The sequence below is a fragment of the Mastacembelus armatus genome, chromosome 21 (assembly GCF_900324485.2).
Source record: "Mastacembelus armatus chromosome 21, fMasArm1.2, whole genome shotgun sequence".
NCBI lineage: Eukaryota > Metazoa > Chordata > Actinopteri > Synbranchiformes > Mastacembelidae > Mastacembelus > Mastacembelus armatus.
Window position 1 is genome coordinate 20,379,067 of NC_046653.1, and position 19,388 is coordinate 20,398,454.

The following is a 19,388-nucleotide window of genomic DNA, read 5'->3' on the forward strand; positions in this document are numbered from 1 at the left end:
TTCCACTTTTCCATAAGTGCTCCAGTGCTCTCTTAGATTAAGATGTGACATATCACAGACCTGATGTCTTAGCGGGGTGTACAGTTGTGGGAGTGAGCTATTTGTCAAAATGACAAGCTATTTTCATCTGTTTTGTTTCTATGACTACAGGATATAGTGTAGTATGTACACTCATTTAACAGTTTAAGGCAATACGTTTCAACAGCAACACAAACTACAGCGTCTAAAACGATCATACAGTTCAATCAGCGCCACAGTTCAACATTATCGCCTTCCTGCAGGAGGATTTATTGTACACCTGTTGCATTAGTTTTAGCTGGCTGTACCTAATAAACTGAGTGCTACAGATATGTTCATTTTTGGAAAATCTACTGATGTCACTTTTATGTTAACAGTAAATAAAGAAATGCTGGCTGGAGATCTGTCTGTTTATTGATATTTTTTCCTTATTAGTTTTGTTTCAACTAATACGACAAAGAAGTCTAGTAAATCGTGGTATTATCAAATCTTATCATGAGGAGTGTCAGAGAAATTACAGCTCTACTGCAGCAAAATGACAAGTCCTTCCAGAAATACAGTGGTGGAGCCAAAGCAATATAAAACAGATCATGATTTCCACTGTAGAAATTACAGATGGAAAATTAAAGACATTTTATTATTAAAATATTCATTTGTGAACTGAGTCCCTTGAGTATTATTATGTTTGAATACTGTACCTACAAATTAAACAGAAATCTAAAAAGAAATCATTTCAGCTATTTTTTACATTTCATGTAACATTAGCATATCTGACATTAATAGAACAATTAATTTGTCATTTGCCACTTTTTTGTGCAGTGTTGGCAAAACAACAGTTAAATACTGCGGAACACCAACCACAATTAGATTTTTAACGCTGGTGAAAATAATACCCCCAAAATGAACTTGAGCACAAAAAGAACTGAAGGAGAAATCTCTTAGGTCTTAACACCCACTTCCTCATATCTGTTGCCAAGTAAAAACAAAAAAACATAAGGGCTTTGTTTGCATTTCAGTCTAATTTCCTGCACATCTGAGAGATTCATACCAACCTCTTCACAGAAGAGACCACAAGCTATTAATCAGCTCAGCACTCCCCTCTGGCTTCACAACCTGAAGATGTGCTGTGATTGCTTGGCAGAACGTGACAATCACTGTGCACTGCAATACATTTTATACAGAAGGAAAGTGACTGTGACAGAAGTCAATGGTTTTGTACGTGATTACACACGATCGCAGCATAAAACAACTACAGGGTCTGTCATAAATCTACTGGGCCCTGAGACAGGGAACTATTTCTCTAGGCCCGACCCAACATACCTATAACCTGCCTCCTACACTCGCCCACCCAGAGCAGGTACTCCGCAGCATGATCCTGCCTCTGCTTAGGCTAAACTACAGTGGATGGTCCCACTGGCTTAAATAGCGACTTTATCTGAATGCTAGTGCACTCACCTGTCTAGCCCCCATCGAGGAATACCTGACTCCACCGGATACAGCTGCAAGTTATCACGTGTGTGTGAGAAACGTTTCCTGAGAGTCTATGTGGTGTCACTCTTGATATCTGCAGTATCACAATTATTGAAGCCACTGGGCTCCATGGGAACACTCAAAGCTTTAGAAACAGTTTCATACCCCTGCCCTGATATATGCCCACAATTATATCACAGAGATTTGAATTGACTGGAGTTCATGGCTTTGTTTCAGTGTGACTCATGGGACCATACAGGTGTGTCCTTTTCTAAATGATGTCCAATTAATACAATTTGCCACAAGTAGACTCAAATCAAAGTCAAGGATCATCAGCATAACCAGGATGCACCTGACCACAACATGGAGTGTCACAGTGAAGGACCTGAATGCTTCTGTAAAGACAAATTAGCTTTACATGAGGTTTCTAGGTTATTGAGGGTAGACTGACACTCCACCTAATAAAGTGCAGAAAGTGAACATTTTGTGAAGCTGCAGTAATAATACCAAACTGACAAGCCCGCTGGCAGCAGGCTGTTCAACCCACCAAGCAACAACCATACAATCAGCCACCTTACTGTTAAAAACTACATCGCTAGCAGCAAGCAAACAAACCAGCATGCTGCCAAAAGTCCATGCCTAACACTCCAGCACAGCAGGGTTATAGAAAACTGAATGACCTTTGATAAGCTAGTATTGACCATTTTGAACTCTTCCTCCCTAAAAAGTTAATGTCAGTATGGTTTGCAACTCAACAGTGGAAGTGTTTCATTTGTGCAAAGAACAAACAGGAATTGTTTGGCCCATGAACAAGTGTCTTCATAAGCCTGGAAGCCTCTTAACAACCTGATATATATTCAAGCCTCATTTTGAATCTTTGATTTACCTTATGACAAGTAAGAAACACAAATAACAGTGTGTTCTAGTGCTGCATTTGTATCATGGTATTTTCAAACAACACATATTAATCAACACTGAAATATAAAAACTGTGAAAAAAATACCTCCATTCAAGTCCAGTCTCTCAACAAGAAGACGGTTTCACTTCCAAAATAATGGGAATGTATCAACAGGAGTCTTTGTGTGTGCTGCTCGTCAGTGCAGGGGATTCCATGCAGCTGACCTGGCTGTGTCTATTTCCTGGAAAGGCTCTACATTTCTCAGTTCCAATGATCTATCCCCAGATTGTTTGGATGTACTGGGTATTTGCTGGACTACAAGATCCTTAATATTACCTGGGGGCTGTGTGTATTTGCTGGAATTGTTCAGTATCTCAGGCCACCACAGGTCAGAAGAACTTACCCACACAAGCTAACCAGCTGTTTCTGGATAAAACATGGCAACTACAAGCTCTACAGCATCTCCAATAGACAAGCATCCAACAGTAGTGTCAGACAAAGAAAATGAAAGTGAATATTCGGCATGCTAAGGTTAGCTTCTACTGCTAACTCAAGCAGTGTGACTCACCTGAGTGGAATCCTGCAGGTGGACACATGGATAATGTCAGTGTATGATTTGGCTTGTCCAAGTCATTACATAAAATCTTGTTATGATTCACAGCCTCAGGTTTCTCTCTGAGTTAAGTCAAAACCAAAGAATGAATCAGTAAAAGCATCTGAAGACACGCACAGGAAGTACACTGTACTTCCTGCCACTAGATGTTACTAGAGACAATTAATGCACCTAAAAAAAAACAATTAAAGGCCAGGATGACCTCAAACTCTATTTTTGTTTGGGGTCATGTATCTGCTGAATGGTTCTTTTGTCTCTTTTTTCTCTAAACTGCATCTCCTTCTCTGCAGAGTAAATCTTCCTGTTTCCTATCAGCTGCTTCCTCGTCGAGGAACAATCCTGTTTCCCCATTGTTCTCCGGTCAGGAAGCCTCGTTGTTTTCCAGCAGGCTGCTCCATCTGTCTGTCATCCAGCTTTCCTGTTCCTTAGTATGCACTCGAACTCTCACAAGCTGCCAAAAGCAGTGGGTAGGTGTAATTTCATATAACAGTCAGAATAAGGAGTAAGGAGCAAACATTGTTTACAAATCAATATAAGTATATAAGAACATCATAACCTTGTTCGCACTGTATTAGTCGATGTTGTTGCTTTAATTCACACTTTAGCTGCAGAGAAAGAATTATGGAAATGACCGGGCTCCTACGCACAAAACACCAACATAAAATTATTTGCAGAGTAAAGTGCATCTGTACAGTGGAATATAAGGGTCTGTTTCACTTTGTGTCAAGCAAATAAATATTACTACACTTCCACAGCCTCGGTTGCATTTTTTGGTTCTGAGTGCACCTGGTGTTTACTTATGGGTCCCATCTGCTGAGGAGGGCATGTGACCCTTTTCACAAATATTACACAATCCCATTTTCAAAACAGTTTTGCTTTTGTAAATACAATGTGTAGACTGATGTTTCTTCCACAGATTAGAAACAGACAGAGTGGTTAAGAGCTCTCATAAAACCACTACAGCAGCTGTCAGCATGTCTTTGGGTACAGTAGTGTACAAACATACAGTATGTGCACAGTGCTATTTCTTTGCCAGTCACCTTGGTGACAGTGCTTATTATGACTCTAAAATAAAGCACAGGACATTCTGCCGGATGCAGAGTGAGGCTTAAAAACACTGATGTCTTTACTAATGTGTATGATTTGTGTGGCACAAGCACATCTTTCACAACCTGCCACACCAGGCTGACATTTTGTACCACTGAAAATTGAGCTTTTCAAAATGTTTTTAGAGTGGAACAAATATGTGGAGGAGGGAAAAAAAAGCTTTTTTGAAAATACTTATGTATGGTTGTCAGTCTTGACAGACAGAAACACACAGCATCATTCTGCCTTCAATTCAAACACTCGTGTGTGCAGTCGTCTGACAGAAGGCAGGGACAACACTTGTGTGCTTGGCTGAGGAGAGTGGAAGTCCCAACCAAACACCTGGGTTAGCCTTACATGTAGCTTTCCCATACAGAAGTTTTTCTGTCAGTCTTCTTGAAAAACTGAAGGAAACCAGAAAATCAGTATGTTAACAGAACATTAACAAAATAACTGTACAGTGACAGTAGATACTTTTAGCTTCGAGAAAAAACATATGAAAGAAGCCCTCTATAAGTAAATGCACTGAATTGTAAGTGGTACAGAGCATCGCTAGAGGCTCTAAAGAGGAGAGGCTTAGGCTCTCTATACTGAAACCGAGTCATCATGGGGAGTAGATGTGACAAAAGAGGTTTTACCTGCATCACTGATACTGCTGTAGTCCTTTAACAAGACCATTCTAGTTGAAAGAATGCCAAAAACATCAAACATGAAGAAAGAAAGGCTCTGCACACTTTAATAATATTTAATGCAAGCATTAAATTATAGAACTTATAGAAATGACTCTTCAGACATTTAACAAGGGTATGTATCTTCAAATTAAACATACCTGTGGTTTTTCACGCATGCAAGTGCATGTGGAAAATACTGTTCAGTAATGCAATTCCCAAGATTCAGATACCTAACAGACGTATCAATATATCACTACAAGGGAGGAAAATTCCTATTGGGTCTATTTGCAAAGCCGTTCTCTCTTTAGTTTCAGTCAGGTTTTATAGTCCCAGGTGGCCTGCAGCAGCCTGCAGCCAGACTTTCATCTCTGCATGATGCTACCACATCATGAGCTAGCCATGACATTTAGTTGTAAAGTGCATGAAATACAACCAGAGTACACACTCACAAATAAGCAAACAGGGCAGAGGTGGGCAATTATATGGTACAGTTTACTATTTTAATAAAAGAATGTAATTAAATATTAATACAACAAAAATGATAAAGAACTAAGGATTTTTAGGCCACATACAAGTTTGGAATAACAAGCTTTTCACAACAACCCACAGTTTTTCTGGTCCAGTTTTTATCTTCCTTCCTTCCTTCTGGTTCAGAGACATAATGTTAACAAGCCAAGTTGGTTCAGTATCATAAACCCTGCACTGGGTCAGGCCTTTGATAGGCTTACTTTTCTGCAAACTGGTTGATCTATGGGGAGTGCAGGACAGTTTCCAGTAAATATCAAAGACTTCAAATAAACATTGAGGCCACATACTTAAAGCTCTTCTAAAATGCTGTTTCTGTTTAACAAAGTGGCCTTTACTAGTAAAAAGTGAAAACATCCTCTAACTTGTGAAAACTTGTATTCCATAACAGTGAGTCTTATTCCCTGTTCAGCAGTATAGGACGTCTTATAGACCCAAATAAATTAACATTTTCGTCAGATTGGTGTTAATTGAAACTATTGATACTATTAATGTGGAGAAATGCTCACTTTGAAAATAACCAGCATGTTCGTGTTTGTGAGAGCCATGCTCAGCACAACAGGCAACGGAAATGCAGGAATGTAAGCTTTGATGTCATCCTTGACCTTGTTGATCTTCCTTTGGTTTGATGAAGAGGGCAGAGAAACAGATCACTTCCTTTCTCTCATTTTGAAACCAGAAAATCATCGCACATAGTGAAAATCACTTCAGAATATCTTTGAAATGCAAGAATATTTCCACCTGATACAAAGATGTTCTTATTAAAATGTAGGTTTCTGTGAATTCTCTGAATGAATATCACAGACAACTATATCAAAAATGACAACTATTCACCAGTCTGTCTGGGAATGTTTTTTCTACAGAACTGAATGACAACAAATTAGAAACTATATAAAACAAAGAAATGTAGCAAATCCTCGAATTTGAGGTGCAGTAATTATAAGATAACTGGCCGTTCTGCTTGATAAATGACTTTCTCTATTATCTGCTGTATTTGCTGTGAATGAACTAATAGTTTCATGACATATTCACATGTTCTATCAAAGGAAAAGGTCTATCAGTCACTAGGGTTAGTCTCTTACTTGCACCAGTCACAGGGGTGTCTCTCTCTTATATAAGGCTGCACTGGTGGGACCTTCAAATTGCAGTTTGATGGCCTGTTTCAGATTCAGCTGTGGGTCTGTGGTTTTCATATTGACCATTACATCCCTTGGCAAGGCACTACAAGGTGGGGCTGGGGTAAAACTGTAGCAAGCAGGTGACAAAATGTTCTTGTTTGGAGAATCCCAAGCCTCCCCTTGAGGTGGGCTCTGAAGCATATATGGGTAGCCCAGAGGAGGGCTCTCTCTGTTTTTAGCACCTCCTGCAGGACTGTCCTGTCCTGGCATTATCCCAAGGGAAGCCATGACTGAGTACCATTTACCACCAGCATGAGTAGTCCTGTCTGCTTTTATTAAGTTTGAGTTAAGTTTGTTAAGCTTGTCATGATATTCCGGTCCAGATGATGAGCCTTTCTCAGGCAGTTCACAGTTATGTACCATGGCAGTCACTGAGCAAACAGTAGGAGGGCTGCCTTTGGGATGCCTCTGGGTACTTCCATGGAGGCTGCCCATTCCTGAGCTCCCTGGGGGTGGGAGGGTGGAGGGTCGGCTACGACATCGGGGCAGTGAGTGCTGTTGGATCTGCTGAATAAAGCTGAGGCTGTCTGCTGGCACCGTCTGCACTGTGGCCAATGAGTGGCATGTAGATGAGGTCTGAGAGCTCTGCATGGAGTGGAACCGTTCTGCAGTGGAGCTGGGAGAAGATACTGAGGAGGAGGAGGTAGCAGCTGTGACTTCACCTCCATTATTCTCTGTGTTGCCTGAGGAGAGGATCTTGTTGGGTTTTGCAGGGGAGACAGTACTAGAGTTAGGCAACAGACCTAAGTGTGGCTTGGCTCCATAGCTCTCCAAGAGCCTGACAATGTTAAAGTGCCCATGTTTACCAGCCACTTTGACTGGACTACGACCATATTTATCCATGTGATCTGGATTTGCACCTCTTTCCAAAAGCATTGCAACGATGTTGGCATGTCCCTCCTGGGCAGCGATGCTTAGAGCTGTTGCTCCTTGGTGGCAAGCAAGGTCTATATTGACACCACTGACTTCTAGGAGGCGACGCCCTACTTCAGCATGTCCTGTCCAAGCCACTGAATGCAGTGGTGGTCTACCCTCTGTATCCTGTGCATTGGGGTTGGCCCCATGCTTTAAAAGTACTTCTACCATCTCCACACATCCCTGCCAGGAAGCTACATGAAGAGCTGTACGGCCCTCAGAGTCTCTGGATTCCAGAGGCACCCCCCCTTTATCTATGAGGAGAGCAGCCATATCAAGGCGACCCTCCAACACCAGGAGGTAGAGCAGAGGCCTTCCCTCTGCGTCCCGTACATTGGTATCAGCCCCTCGCCTCATAAGCAACTCTGCAACCTCAACATGGCCCTCCAGGATGGCGGCACTCAAGGCAGAATGTCCATCGTACGCCCTGTGATCAATGGGAGAGCGTCGGTCCAACAACAACCTGACAGTGCTCCAGTGACCTTCCTGGGCAGCTAGTATAAGAGGGGTACGTCCTTCGATGTCCATCTCTCCGACACGTGCCATGCTGCCTTGCTCTGTCAAAGCAGTACAAACAGCCCGATGACCTTCACAGGCAGCAGCATGCAGCGGAGTCCAGCCAAGATCATCTCTGTGGTTCTCATCCAGGCCTCGGTCCAGCAGGGCACGGACAACTTCAACACTGCCTCTTGCTGCTGCTAAGCAGAGCGCTGTCCTTCCTTCACAATCAATGGCGTCCACAGCTGCTCCCCAGAAAAGCAACCGTGACACTGTCTTCATGTGGCCCATTGCTGCAGCCGCCAGCAGGGGAGTAACAGCAGCTGCAGCTGGGACACTGCCATCTGGACCTGCAGTCTCATCTACATCAGCACCTGCTTCTAACAGAAGCTCAACTACATCATCATGTCCCTCATAGGCTGCAAGAAGCAGTGGTGTCATGCCATCATGATCTCTGTGTCCTGGATCAGCTCCATGCTCCAGTAACAGATTTGCAACCTCTCCATACCCTTTTATCCCTGCTGCTGTAGGGACACATAGTGCAGCAACTGACAGGGCGGTACGCCCATCTCCATCAGCTAAATCAACTTCTGCGTTGTGTTCCAGGAGTATCTCTACTGCTTCATGATGCCCCATATAGGCAGCGGCAATAAGTGGTGTGCGGCCATTGCTGTCAGCTTTGTTAACCTGTGCCCCATATTCTAGCAGGGTCAGAACAATTTCCTCATGACCCCCCCATGCAGCAGCTCTGAGAGCAGTCCGACCTTCAGCATCGCATCCATCTACATCAGCTCCTGCATCCAGCAGAAGTCGTACCGCCTCATTGTGTCCTCCCCAGGCTGCAGAGCGTAGTGCTGTCCAGCCTTCATTGTCGACATGCTCCATCATCTGGACTCCCTTTTCTCGCTCTTGGCTCTTGGTCCATTCTAGGAGCACAGACAATACTTTGACATGACCTTGTCTAGAAGCCAAAGTCAGTGGAGTTTGACCCTGGTGGTCACTGATCAGCGCATCAGATCCACGTGTCAAAAGGAGCTCAACTACATTTGCCGAACCCTCATGGGCTGCACTGGCAAGCAAGGTCCGACCATCTGTAGATCCAGGCTGATTTACAGACACCCCACTGTCTAGTAGCTTCTTTATAGATACCTCTCTTTCCAATGCCCATCGTAGTTTTATCCCTTCTTCGCCTATACAATGCACTCCAACACTTGGGTCTGCTTTGGAAAGGCAGGCTGCAGAGACAAGCCCACTCCTCATTAACAGCTGAAGGACTTCTTGACTGACCAGAATGGGAGGCTGAGATAATGATGTGGCAAGGGCATGAATACAGTTAGGGGGAACAACAGGCACATCTGCCCACAACATCCACAGTGCCAGTAACAAGGGGTTATCTTTATGGTGACCTGAGCAAACTAAATGTGTTGCAAGCTGACAAGTGTCCTCAATGTCCAAGTGGGGTGCCTGCAGAGTCAGAGACATGGCAAGCATGCTGTGGCCCTCTGTTCTACTACACAGGTACTTCTGTGTGCAATACTTGACATCTATCAACCACTCGGCAAAACTGGCATGAAAAAGTAGTTTGGTGCCCCCAGGACCATTGATAAGTAGAGGAGAGAGGGTTCTTAGCTTGTTCTGGAAATCCTGGAGGCTGAGCAGGGTGTCATGTGTCCAGGCTGCCGTGAACAGCTGCTGTGGTGTGAGTGGCTTTGAGGCAGCTAGGAGTATGTTTAGGAGAGGCCTGACATAGACAAAGAGCCCCCTGGGGAAGAGTCTTTGGCACAGCCACAGGTAAAGACCGTTGAGAGTCCCAGGAATGTCCCGGATCTCCCGTAGACCCACCAGTGCAGCTGCCACACCATCCAGCACACGCTCAAGGAAGAGAAAGCAGCCACCACTCTTGATGTGCAGCAGATTCAGCATGTCAGCTGTATCAGGGGTGAGCTGACGGCGAAGTCCTGCTTCTTCATCCAGCCGGCAGAGAATGTACTGCTGCACATCACGGACTGGTGAAGGCTTTCGCAGATCATCAAGGCAAAGCTTACGAAAACCTACAACACAGAAAGAGATAGTGAAGGATTTTTTTTTAGCCCAATAGTTTCACACAGACTTTATCAGCCAGACACTGTGTTATCTTAGTTCTTCTGTCTCTGCCTCCATTTGTAATCACTGTTGATACTGTGACAACGTTTTGAAATAATACACACAAGAATGAAGACAGATGATCCAAAGAACTTCAAAATTCCCAGGATCTACTGAGGTAGAATTCCCCTGAATTATACTGAAGACCTTAGTTCAAGAACTGATTTTATTGACTCTCCACCCAAGAAAACGCACTCTGGTACCAGCTTTTAACAAAGATTATAATGAAAGATTCAACTAGTAATTTGACTGAACCATCATGTTTATATCATAAAGGTTCAAATCCAAAGTCTCCCTTTTCTTTATACCTGAGAACATCTTGCACACAGCTTTGCTTTGGCGACGGACAGAGCAGACCAGCAGCAGCCAGTCAGGCAGCAGGTGTTGATTAGTGGCCAGGAGCTCTGCGATGGAGCCACTCTTCCCACCTTCAACACCCGGTCCATAGCCCACCTCTAGGGAGTCCACTACCACCATCAGAGTCTGGGCGGGGGAAGGAAGGTCCAGCAGGGGTCCTAAGACAGCTCTGACAGAGAGACAGAAACATAAAGCAGGAGGTGAAATTTAAGATGCCAATATCAAATTGCAATATTCTTGTGTAGTTAAATCAGTTGCTAGTAACAGTGTGAGCATTTTCTTTTATACTAATGGCAGTGCAATTTTGTGGACGCTAAATGAAATGTCTGATCTATATGTCAGCAAATGTTTTGCTATTAACTGAGGCAATCGCAGTTCAAGCATGAAAAAAGGAAATAATTTGTTGAGTTTTCAGCCTTATTTTCAATTTCACACCTTCTAGACACAAGTTTACTTTAGCTGTCATGCTTTAAAATTCACAGGTTGTTAAAACCAGCATCAAAACAACTATATATGTTTTCTCTAAAGCAATTTCAATAAGATGAAACACATTTCCTGTAGGAGAACTATCAGACCAATAAAATACACTCAGCAAACTGCTTCTATCAGCCATATTTATTAAATCTAACAGTTACTACCTGGCATTAATTTCTATACTGTAAGACAACAGTTACCTCAAACCTTTAACTTTGAAACAGCTATGTGTAAGGAAGTGCATCACGGTATCTCCTGCTTTGAATGAGCACCGGAACACATTGTAAAACAGTAAAACAATTCAAAATGCGGCCAAATCCTAAACCACACTAAACTACACAGTCAGCACCCACACCCTGCTGTGATCTGACGGTGACTCAGGTTAATGGAACCTCTTAAATTTCCTGCTCCACCCTGGGCACGCTTGCACACACACACGTGGGTTGATATGTGTTCACAGGTTATAAACACACACACACACACACACACACACACACACACACACACACACACACACACACACACAATCCTAACTTTCCCACCAGAGATGCAGCTTGCAGCTTAAAGGGCTTTGCAAACTTTAAAAGATTAAAACAGTCAAGTTGAGGTATAGGGCTGCTGGAGACTGGAAACTTTATAATGAAGTGTGGAAGTTGAAGGAAGAGAGAGTCTTGAGAACAAAGTTGATGATTCCAGATGGTGCGGCTGCAGTAAAAACATACCGAACAGCTGTTTTGGCATCATTACAGCAACTTACAATTCTTTACCATTCAAATTTCCTTTTTAATTACTACTATATTTACAAAATTCTTTAGGCCATACACCCAGACTGTTGAAGGTCAGGCTGTCGAACTGTGAAAACACCAGGTGCTACTTTGCAAAAAAAGATGATTTCATTTATCCCAGTCAATGCTTGATTTGATGCATTTTGCAAATACATTAAACAAATACACAGCACTGAACCTACAGCAGCACACTTTACATCCAATGTGAAAAACAATCCACATTAAACAGCCAGAAAGTCAAAGTGAAGTTTTGTAAACTTATTTGTATCAGGTCTTGTTTGCAGAGACTTGACCCATCTACAAAGGATTCTGGTCTGGAAGGTAACACACAGTGATTAAGCTGTGGCAGAAGTCTGGCATCACTGGGTCACACAAAGGCTGAACTCAAGTCAATTATCCTGCAACAAACACAGGTTGTGTGCTTGTATGTGTGCTGTTATTAGTGCTAATGTCTATGTTTAGAATGACCAGAAGGTCCAGTCCTCCTCTGTCATGAAACAGGTTGTCTTTACACCTGATTTAAAGAAAACCTTTAAAAAATATTATTGAAAAATCAAGTGCTGAAAAAAAAATGTTCTCATCTTCAGAACAGTCATCAGGTCAACAGTCTGTTAGTGTTTCTGCATGTGCTGCTGATGCCCGATAATAGCAAACTAAACAACATCACCAGTGTTTTGACAACTGAATATGCTGCTCTCAGTGAGGAAACAGCTCCAGACGTGTTTACAAAACACTGGAAAGGGATCATCCAAGCTGTTAAGCCAAAAATACATGAAAAGGTCACTTTTTAAAAGTTCAGCAGGTTAACCAAACAGAAGACGGTGAAGCTGAGTGATAACTAAAAAAAGCATCATTAACAGAAAACGTGGAGGTCAGTAACAGAATATCAGTCTCAGGATTAACATATGCGTAGGGAGTAAGGGGTGAAATTTCAACGTCGCAGGAATTAGTCATCTGTCATAGACTTGATAAATGATGCATCTGACAAATTTACCTTATTTGAGTTAATGTGAGGAAGCCACACACGTGGTGACTAGTACCCCATCTATTAAAGTGCCCCTAGTTTAATGCATTTGTTCTTGTATAAGTGGCATTCTAACAAATGCCACTTATCAGATGGTGCTGTATTGTTTGTTGGTGACAATTTGTACATTAGTTCAGGGTTTGGCCCAGGAAATGATTCACCACCCACATGTGAACACATCTCAGACAGTACTGATATAAAAATATACAAATACAGTACATGATTTGAGCTGTGTCGAATATCTTTGCCCTTAAAGGTTATAAACAGTTACATTTTTATGATGGTTTAGTTTGTATGTTACGCAAGGCAGACTGTTATAAAAAAACAAAAAATCCCAGAGTCCGCCTGATTATTTTTTTCTTATTTTCTTCATCAATATCCTAGAATAAACAGCAGACTAAAACCCTGCCCTGGGTGAGTTACAATAAGCTTATCATACCTTGAGTCATCTGATTAAAGCAGGAGTGGAAGAGGAAGTGTGACACATCTTTTATTGCTGCTTAAGGTTTTTGGCCTTATTCAGCCCACATACATAATCCTGACTACAGGTCTGTGAGTGACCTTTGACCCTCAGCTCTAATTAGACTGGTAAATTATGTCACAATCACACGTCCAATAATTTAGAGGTTGCCTCCCTGCTGCGACACTTGGAACACATCTGTTGCTTTGCGGTGGTTCTCTACCGGCACCTAGAATAAGATCCAGCTGTGCAGGAGTTTTCACCTACTTTGGTCCTTTTCTACCTATAAAACTGAAAACTATTTTCTCCAGCAGTTTGTCCTGTAAAAGCAAAACGGGTCAATCTGTACAAATCATAGATGTTACTGTGAATTCAAAAGCTAAACCACTTTCACCTACCCTCTAATCTCTCAGACAAAGATGACTCTATTTATACTGTATAACAGGTATACAGGTCATTTAGTAACTATGACAACATGCATGTCAGTGTGAGTGAAGACTTTCCTGATTGGTCAGAAACTAAAAAAAGTGGTTTAAAAAGCAGTTTTGTCTTCGGCATTACACCAGATGCCTGTGCTGTTTGTTGTTACTGTGTGAAGTCCAGTAGCAGGCTTCACTAGTAACGCTCATAATAATCATCTAATTTCTACTGAATTGGTCAAAGCATCATCACAATTGTCAAGTGGATGTTTGTCCTGTCACTCCATATGACTCATATCACAGATTTATTCCTTTGGGATGTTTGTAATAAGCTTGTGTGAAAATGAAACAGACCAGAACTAACAGGCCACAATGTTAATCGTTTTTTTGTCAGATCGAGTGAACTGAAATGCACCTAAATCAGTTTCCTCAGCGTGTTTTAACGTCAATTCACAGAAAGAAACTTTAGCTCCAGAGGTTTCAAGGCAGAGGGATCAAGCCCATGTTTCATTAGTCTGTCAACGGCTGTTCTCACATGACAGCATTTCACCTGCAGCCACTTTCTCTCACAAGAGCTCCCAACACAAACAGCTGCCGACCGTGAGCCAGTCTTGGGGGAATGTGGAATCCAGCTCAGTACTTCACACCAGAGGAGAGCAAACACAGGAGGAGCGTACAAGGGCCAGACTCATCACAAAGTAAACACGGGAGGGAGTAAAGAAAGATTCTGGAGAGGAGACTGACCTCGGTGACTGGTGCTGAGATGGTCACCAGGGTACTGGAGGCATTTTTCACTTCTTTGTTCTTTTTTTCCCCTCTCTGAAAGGATGTTGTGTTGTAAATAACACTGTAGCTCTCATTCACACTGGAGACCCATTGTGTGTGATGTGAATGGGCCGCATTATGAGAGAAATAAATATAAGACGTGGAAGAATGGCTGCTCCCGACTTTTTCCTGGGACCGGCCCGGCTTCTCTGTGCTCTGCTGACGGACACACGGCTTTTACATTTCTAGGCTTTGACGCACGTTTATCCTGCTGACACCTGCACAGAATCACCTCTTTTTAGAAATAAATTCATGCAGCCTTAAAGCTTTCATGGATCTTTTGCTCACAACACCTGGCTCATTTTCTATTCCGAATGGGAAGCTTTTTATATGTAAATGGATGCGATTACTGTGTTGTTCACACTGAACTTGAAGCTGACAATTTAGTGTCATTATTTATCAACTTTCAGCGGAACTGTATATCATAATTTCAGGTTTTTATTTCACAAAATTTTGTTGCCCACATTTTGCCAAACAAACGATAATTAAAAGTAACTTGTGGTTTTATATGACTTAAAAACCGGGACATGATGTTGCCATGTTGTCACTGACAATAAATAAACAATCTGTAGGAGCAGCTGAACTAAAGTCTTGATCAGGTATATGGGATTTTTATTATAAAGTAATTATTATTTTATAATAATAATAATGATTAGTTTGGCACTGTGGTCAGACTACAAATGAAATTTCATAGCATCATGTTGAGATCATCAAGCTAACAAAGCACAAAATTGGTAATCAGTCTGTCTTCAGGGTCAAATAAAAGCTCGTCTGCTTCTCAATGGAGCAGATTACATCATTCTACGAGCAGGGTTACAATATTCTAACAGCTCAGAACAACAGATGTGTTAGGTGACAACAGCCACATATTGGCACTGACTATTTAGAAAACAACAGAACTAGTGGCACAGGTTTTCATCAGGTTGCCTCCAGTGCTATTCAGGTCTGATAAATCACCTGTCTGTCTGCTGTCGTCATTTTGTTCAGCTGCTCCTGCTTTCATCAACTTTATCACCATTTCCAGCATTTGGCTCCTCGCATAAATTTTGCTGTGTTGAGCTGGGAATGAGCTACGCTCTTCAACATGCACACACATGCCGAGCACAGGGATGGGTTCCATGCTTGTTACCTTTTGACAACTTCTTCCTCTCTCATTTGAAATGCTTGAAATTCTCTTTAAGCCTGGCTCCATAAAAAAGTTACCTCCTTCAGATTAAGCATCCAACTGTCACATCAAAACACTGTGTCATGACATTCACACTTTGAAAAAGTACAATTTTGGTGAAAACGTGACACAAACCTCTTGAAGGTTTCATCAGGATCTCTTTGACACGTGAGAGGCTCCAGAACAGAGGATACAGACGGGCTGCTGAGGATCTCTTCGTACCCGGGAGAGAGAAGAGGTGAGGCCCTGAGCTGCTCCACCAGGCCCAGGACAAACCTCCACAGCACCGTACTCGTCTGGTCCTCTCTTTGGCAGAAATGGGAGGCCAGGCAGCGTGTTGCCAGCCCGACTTCCTGCCCTGCTTTTGAAGTGGGCCACACCACCTCAGTGCACAGAGCGGTCTTGCCAGCACCAGGGCCCCCTATCACCAGCAGCCCTGGCGACTGTCCCGGCACAGAGCGGGCGTCCAGGCAACGTCGCAGCTTGTCCAGAGCCCATTCCCGGCAGTAAAAACGCCGGCCCTGGAGCAAGCTGGAGCTGCTGCCAAGTCCACTGCTACTCATTTGTTCCTGGTGGTCTGACATGTAGAGGATAACTCACTGCTCTGAACCTCACGTCCCATGCTCCTCCACAAATCTTACTCTGACTTTCAGCTGCAGCTGCACCTGGTGACAGCTCTGGTTCGTGAGAGCTCTGAGGTATTTCCTCACACTGGCAGTTCCTGAAAGTGTTGCAGCAGGCGATTATTATCAGCAGCCGTCCTTCCACTGCAGGTCTTGAGGTGCAATGCTGACAAAGAAGACGAGTCAGAGAAAGGTTAGCAGCTAGTGGTTCACCTCCTCATTTTCTTTACTCATCTTCATCTTTTTCTTGCTGGGTTTGAAACACCAAAGTGAACCACGAGCTCCATGATTACCACCGTTTACCATGCCTGTCTGGGGATCATGGAGCTGTTCTGTCAAAAAACAGAAAGAGGGAGAAGGTATGAAACAAGATGAACTGACAACATGTTTTTCATAGATACAATGACACTATATCTCACCCCTCCCAAGATTATTCCTTCATCTTCCAGTGACAGGCAGCTGTTCCCTCCTTATCAAGATTTCAAGTATCGATCCCAAACTGCAGCATGAGAATGAAATTCCCTTTTCCTTTCTCACACCTACAGCTCTTTCCAACGCGCCGTTCATACTTCACACCTCCCTCCCTCCCTCTATCTCACAGCTCTCTGTCTCTCATGCTCTCTGGTTTTTCTTGTTTTTTTTTTTGTCTCCTCCCTCCCCTGGTGTTTCTCAGCATGTCAAGACATGTACAGGAGAACAGAGAGAGAGAGACAGAGAGAGACAGAGAGAGAGAGAGAGAGAGAGAGAGACAGAGAGAGAGAGAGAGAGAGAGACAGAGAGAGACAGAGAGAGAGACAGAGAGAGACAGAGAGACAGAGAGAGAGAGAGCATGGACTACTGCCTGTGAGTAATTCCACAGCCGACCGGTGGGAGGGGTTACCTGGGGTCAAGGTTCAGTCACAGGACAATACTACACCTCCACCAGCTTTAGATTAAGGTGCTTTATTTACACAATATAAAATTAGTCTTTCATCTTCTGAGAATCTGAAGAATCACCCTCCAAATGAAATGAACCTCATTCAGACTTATTCTTAGAGGACCAAGGCATGTCGAATCATGTTCAAGGCTGGAACAGTAAACACTTAAAACTTAACTAAAACACTTTGAGTTAACTAATCAGTTAAACATTTGATCATTTTCCAGGCAGAACAGTCAAACATTTTGTGCTTCCAGCTTTCAAACATGATGATTTGCAGCTTTTCATCAGAAATTAAAGGCTTTTGAGTTTTGGGTCAGTTGGTCATAACTTAAAAACACTATCTTAGACTTTGGGAGCTGATGAGTATTTTAAAATGAATATATTAGCAGTTTGTCTTTTATCCAGTGTGCACACAACTGTTAAAACAGACAATGGCGAGGGAAAAGCCAAACAGAATAGTTGGACCTCTGATAGAAACTTTAAAGGAATCCAGATGAGGAATGTCAGGAGCTTCTGTGACAAACTTAACATGGTGATGAAAATGTAGGCTGCTCCACATTTCAAGTCAGTGGCTAATCAAACAGCAGCCTCGTTAAAACGAATCTTCCAGATTAAACCTGTGATTTAACGCTTTGAACGGAGTAATGAAAGTAAATTCACATTATGACTTGAAGCTTAGTGAACGTATTCAGAGGAAGTATGATTTTCTAATAAGCCCATGCAATTTTCACATGTGCAGCATTTTGCCTTGATGGTTTTTCTCAGACCCTGATATATCCTTTTAGAGGTGGAGGACATATGTTCTATATTTTTACCTTCAGCAAACAGCTGCCAAATACTGAAAAAGAACTGGAAAATAAAGAGATGTGTTGTTTTAGCAGCTCACTGATGACAGCAATGAGGAAAAGTGGCATCAAGCAGTGAAGTTGTCAACATTCTCGTCAGTGCTTGTGGTATTTACAAAGTCCTCTAAACCTGGCATGGAGCCTGTAGAGATGCTTGTGCAGCAATCAGAGCCCACAGCAGCGACTTTACAAGGCTATGAATGTGTTGTCTATGCACAAGTCAATTTAATTTATATAGTCCAAACAGGAACAGGAGCTTCCTGAAGTCTTGTCGTCACAGCGTGCATGTTTACATGCACTAAAGAAAGCAGGTCATCTGAAAGATCAGGTTAAGCAGGAATTCCCACGTGTTTACATGTACGGTCTGCTTGGAGTAAAAGCACTAGTCTCACTGTTACCACCGTCACATGTGACTGCAGGAGCTTCCTATTTATCAGTCGTGCAAATTTAAGTGTATTTCACAGTTTATCATAGTGTTCCAGCATTTTGTAGAATAAAACACTATTCAATTACTTGACAGAATAATTAATAAAAATGAATGAAAATAATTCATTGCAGTCCAAACCTTAATCTCATTAAACAACACAAGAATATGCTGCATCAAAATTTGGCCACTTTTCCACCAACTTCTAAAGAAAAAAGTTAATAACATTAGTGGGACAGCGCCCCCTGTGGTCATACAATGTGGTGCAACCCTCAAGTAGCTTAGCTTAGCATAGAGCAAAACCAACCTGCTGCAAAGAAAAACACACTGTCCTTTTGTTGTTTTAGTCAGGACTTGCATGCTGGAACTATTTCTTGGCTTTTCACAATAAAGCTTTTCTGCAGCACCATGACATTTACTTCAGCTCTGCAGCCAATCAGCTTCTTCACTGTCTGTGGACTCTACAGGTGAACCGCCCACCTGTCTGTTCATACAGCGACAGTCTGGTGATGTGGATCTACAGGTGTGATAAAAATACAATCTACCTGCTAATGTGTGTTTTTAACACTGTCCTCATTAATCAGTCGCTGTGCCCGACGCCTCTATAAATAAAACACAGCGCTGCACAAACACTTTACCAGTTTGTTCCTGACAGCGCTGCTAAAGTCAGAAATGTCTTTTGTTCCTGCAGAAACACGGTGAGTTTGAAATCCAGCAAATATGATCTTACCTGACAGAAACGCTCTCCTCCTCCGGCTCCTTCCTCGACTGTCCTCACCGACAAAGCACCGCACTCCACCGGATTTAATCACGTGTGTCCGTCCCCGCAACCCCCCCAGACCGCCACAGGACTGGAGACCCTATTGTTGTTTCTGAAATTTCCTCTCGGGGCCCCGCTCTCTGCTTCCTTGCTCTCAGAAAGGATGTTGCAGGAGGAAAAAAAAAAAGGAGTGGGACATCCTCTGCAGGGCTGTTTAACACAGATCTGTCAGACTACGCATTTCTACTACTGCATACTACAGGAACATAACCAAAACAAATATTACCACAAGAA

General features: G+C 42.7%; 1 protein-coding gene across 3 annotated transcripts; it reads right to left on the bottom strand.

Moving 5' to 3' along the window:
* Positions 1-4,977: 4,977 nt before the first annotated feature.
* ankrd50l (ankyrin repeat domain 50-like) lies at positions 4,978-19,183 on the bottom strand. Of its 3 annotated transcripts, XM_026296377.1 has the most exons (5): positions 19,065-19,183; positions 16,440-16,478; positions 15,659-16,312; positions 10,323-10,540; positions 4,978-9,923 (listed from the first exon to the last, which is right to left on the bottom strand). In XM_026296377.1, the coding sequence occupies exons 3-5, from the start codon at positions 16,105-16,107 to the stop codon at positions 6,373-6,375; spliced, it is 4,218 nt and encodes a 1,405-aa protein (XP_026152162.1). In that variant the 5' UTR covers positions 16,108-16,312; positions 16,440-16,478; positions 19,065-19,183; the 3' UTR covers positions 4,978-6,372. The 3 variants fall into 3 exon arrangements, with proteins under 3 accessions (XP_026152162.1, XP_026152161.1, XP_026152159.1); XM_026296376.1 differs by having other exon boundaries at positions 15,659-16,478; XM_026296374.1 differs by lacking the exon at positions 19,065-19,183 and adding an exon at positions 16,566-16,702 and having other exon boundaries at positions 15,659-16,478.
* Positions 19,184-19,388: the final 205 nt, after the last annotated feature.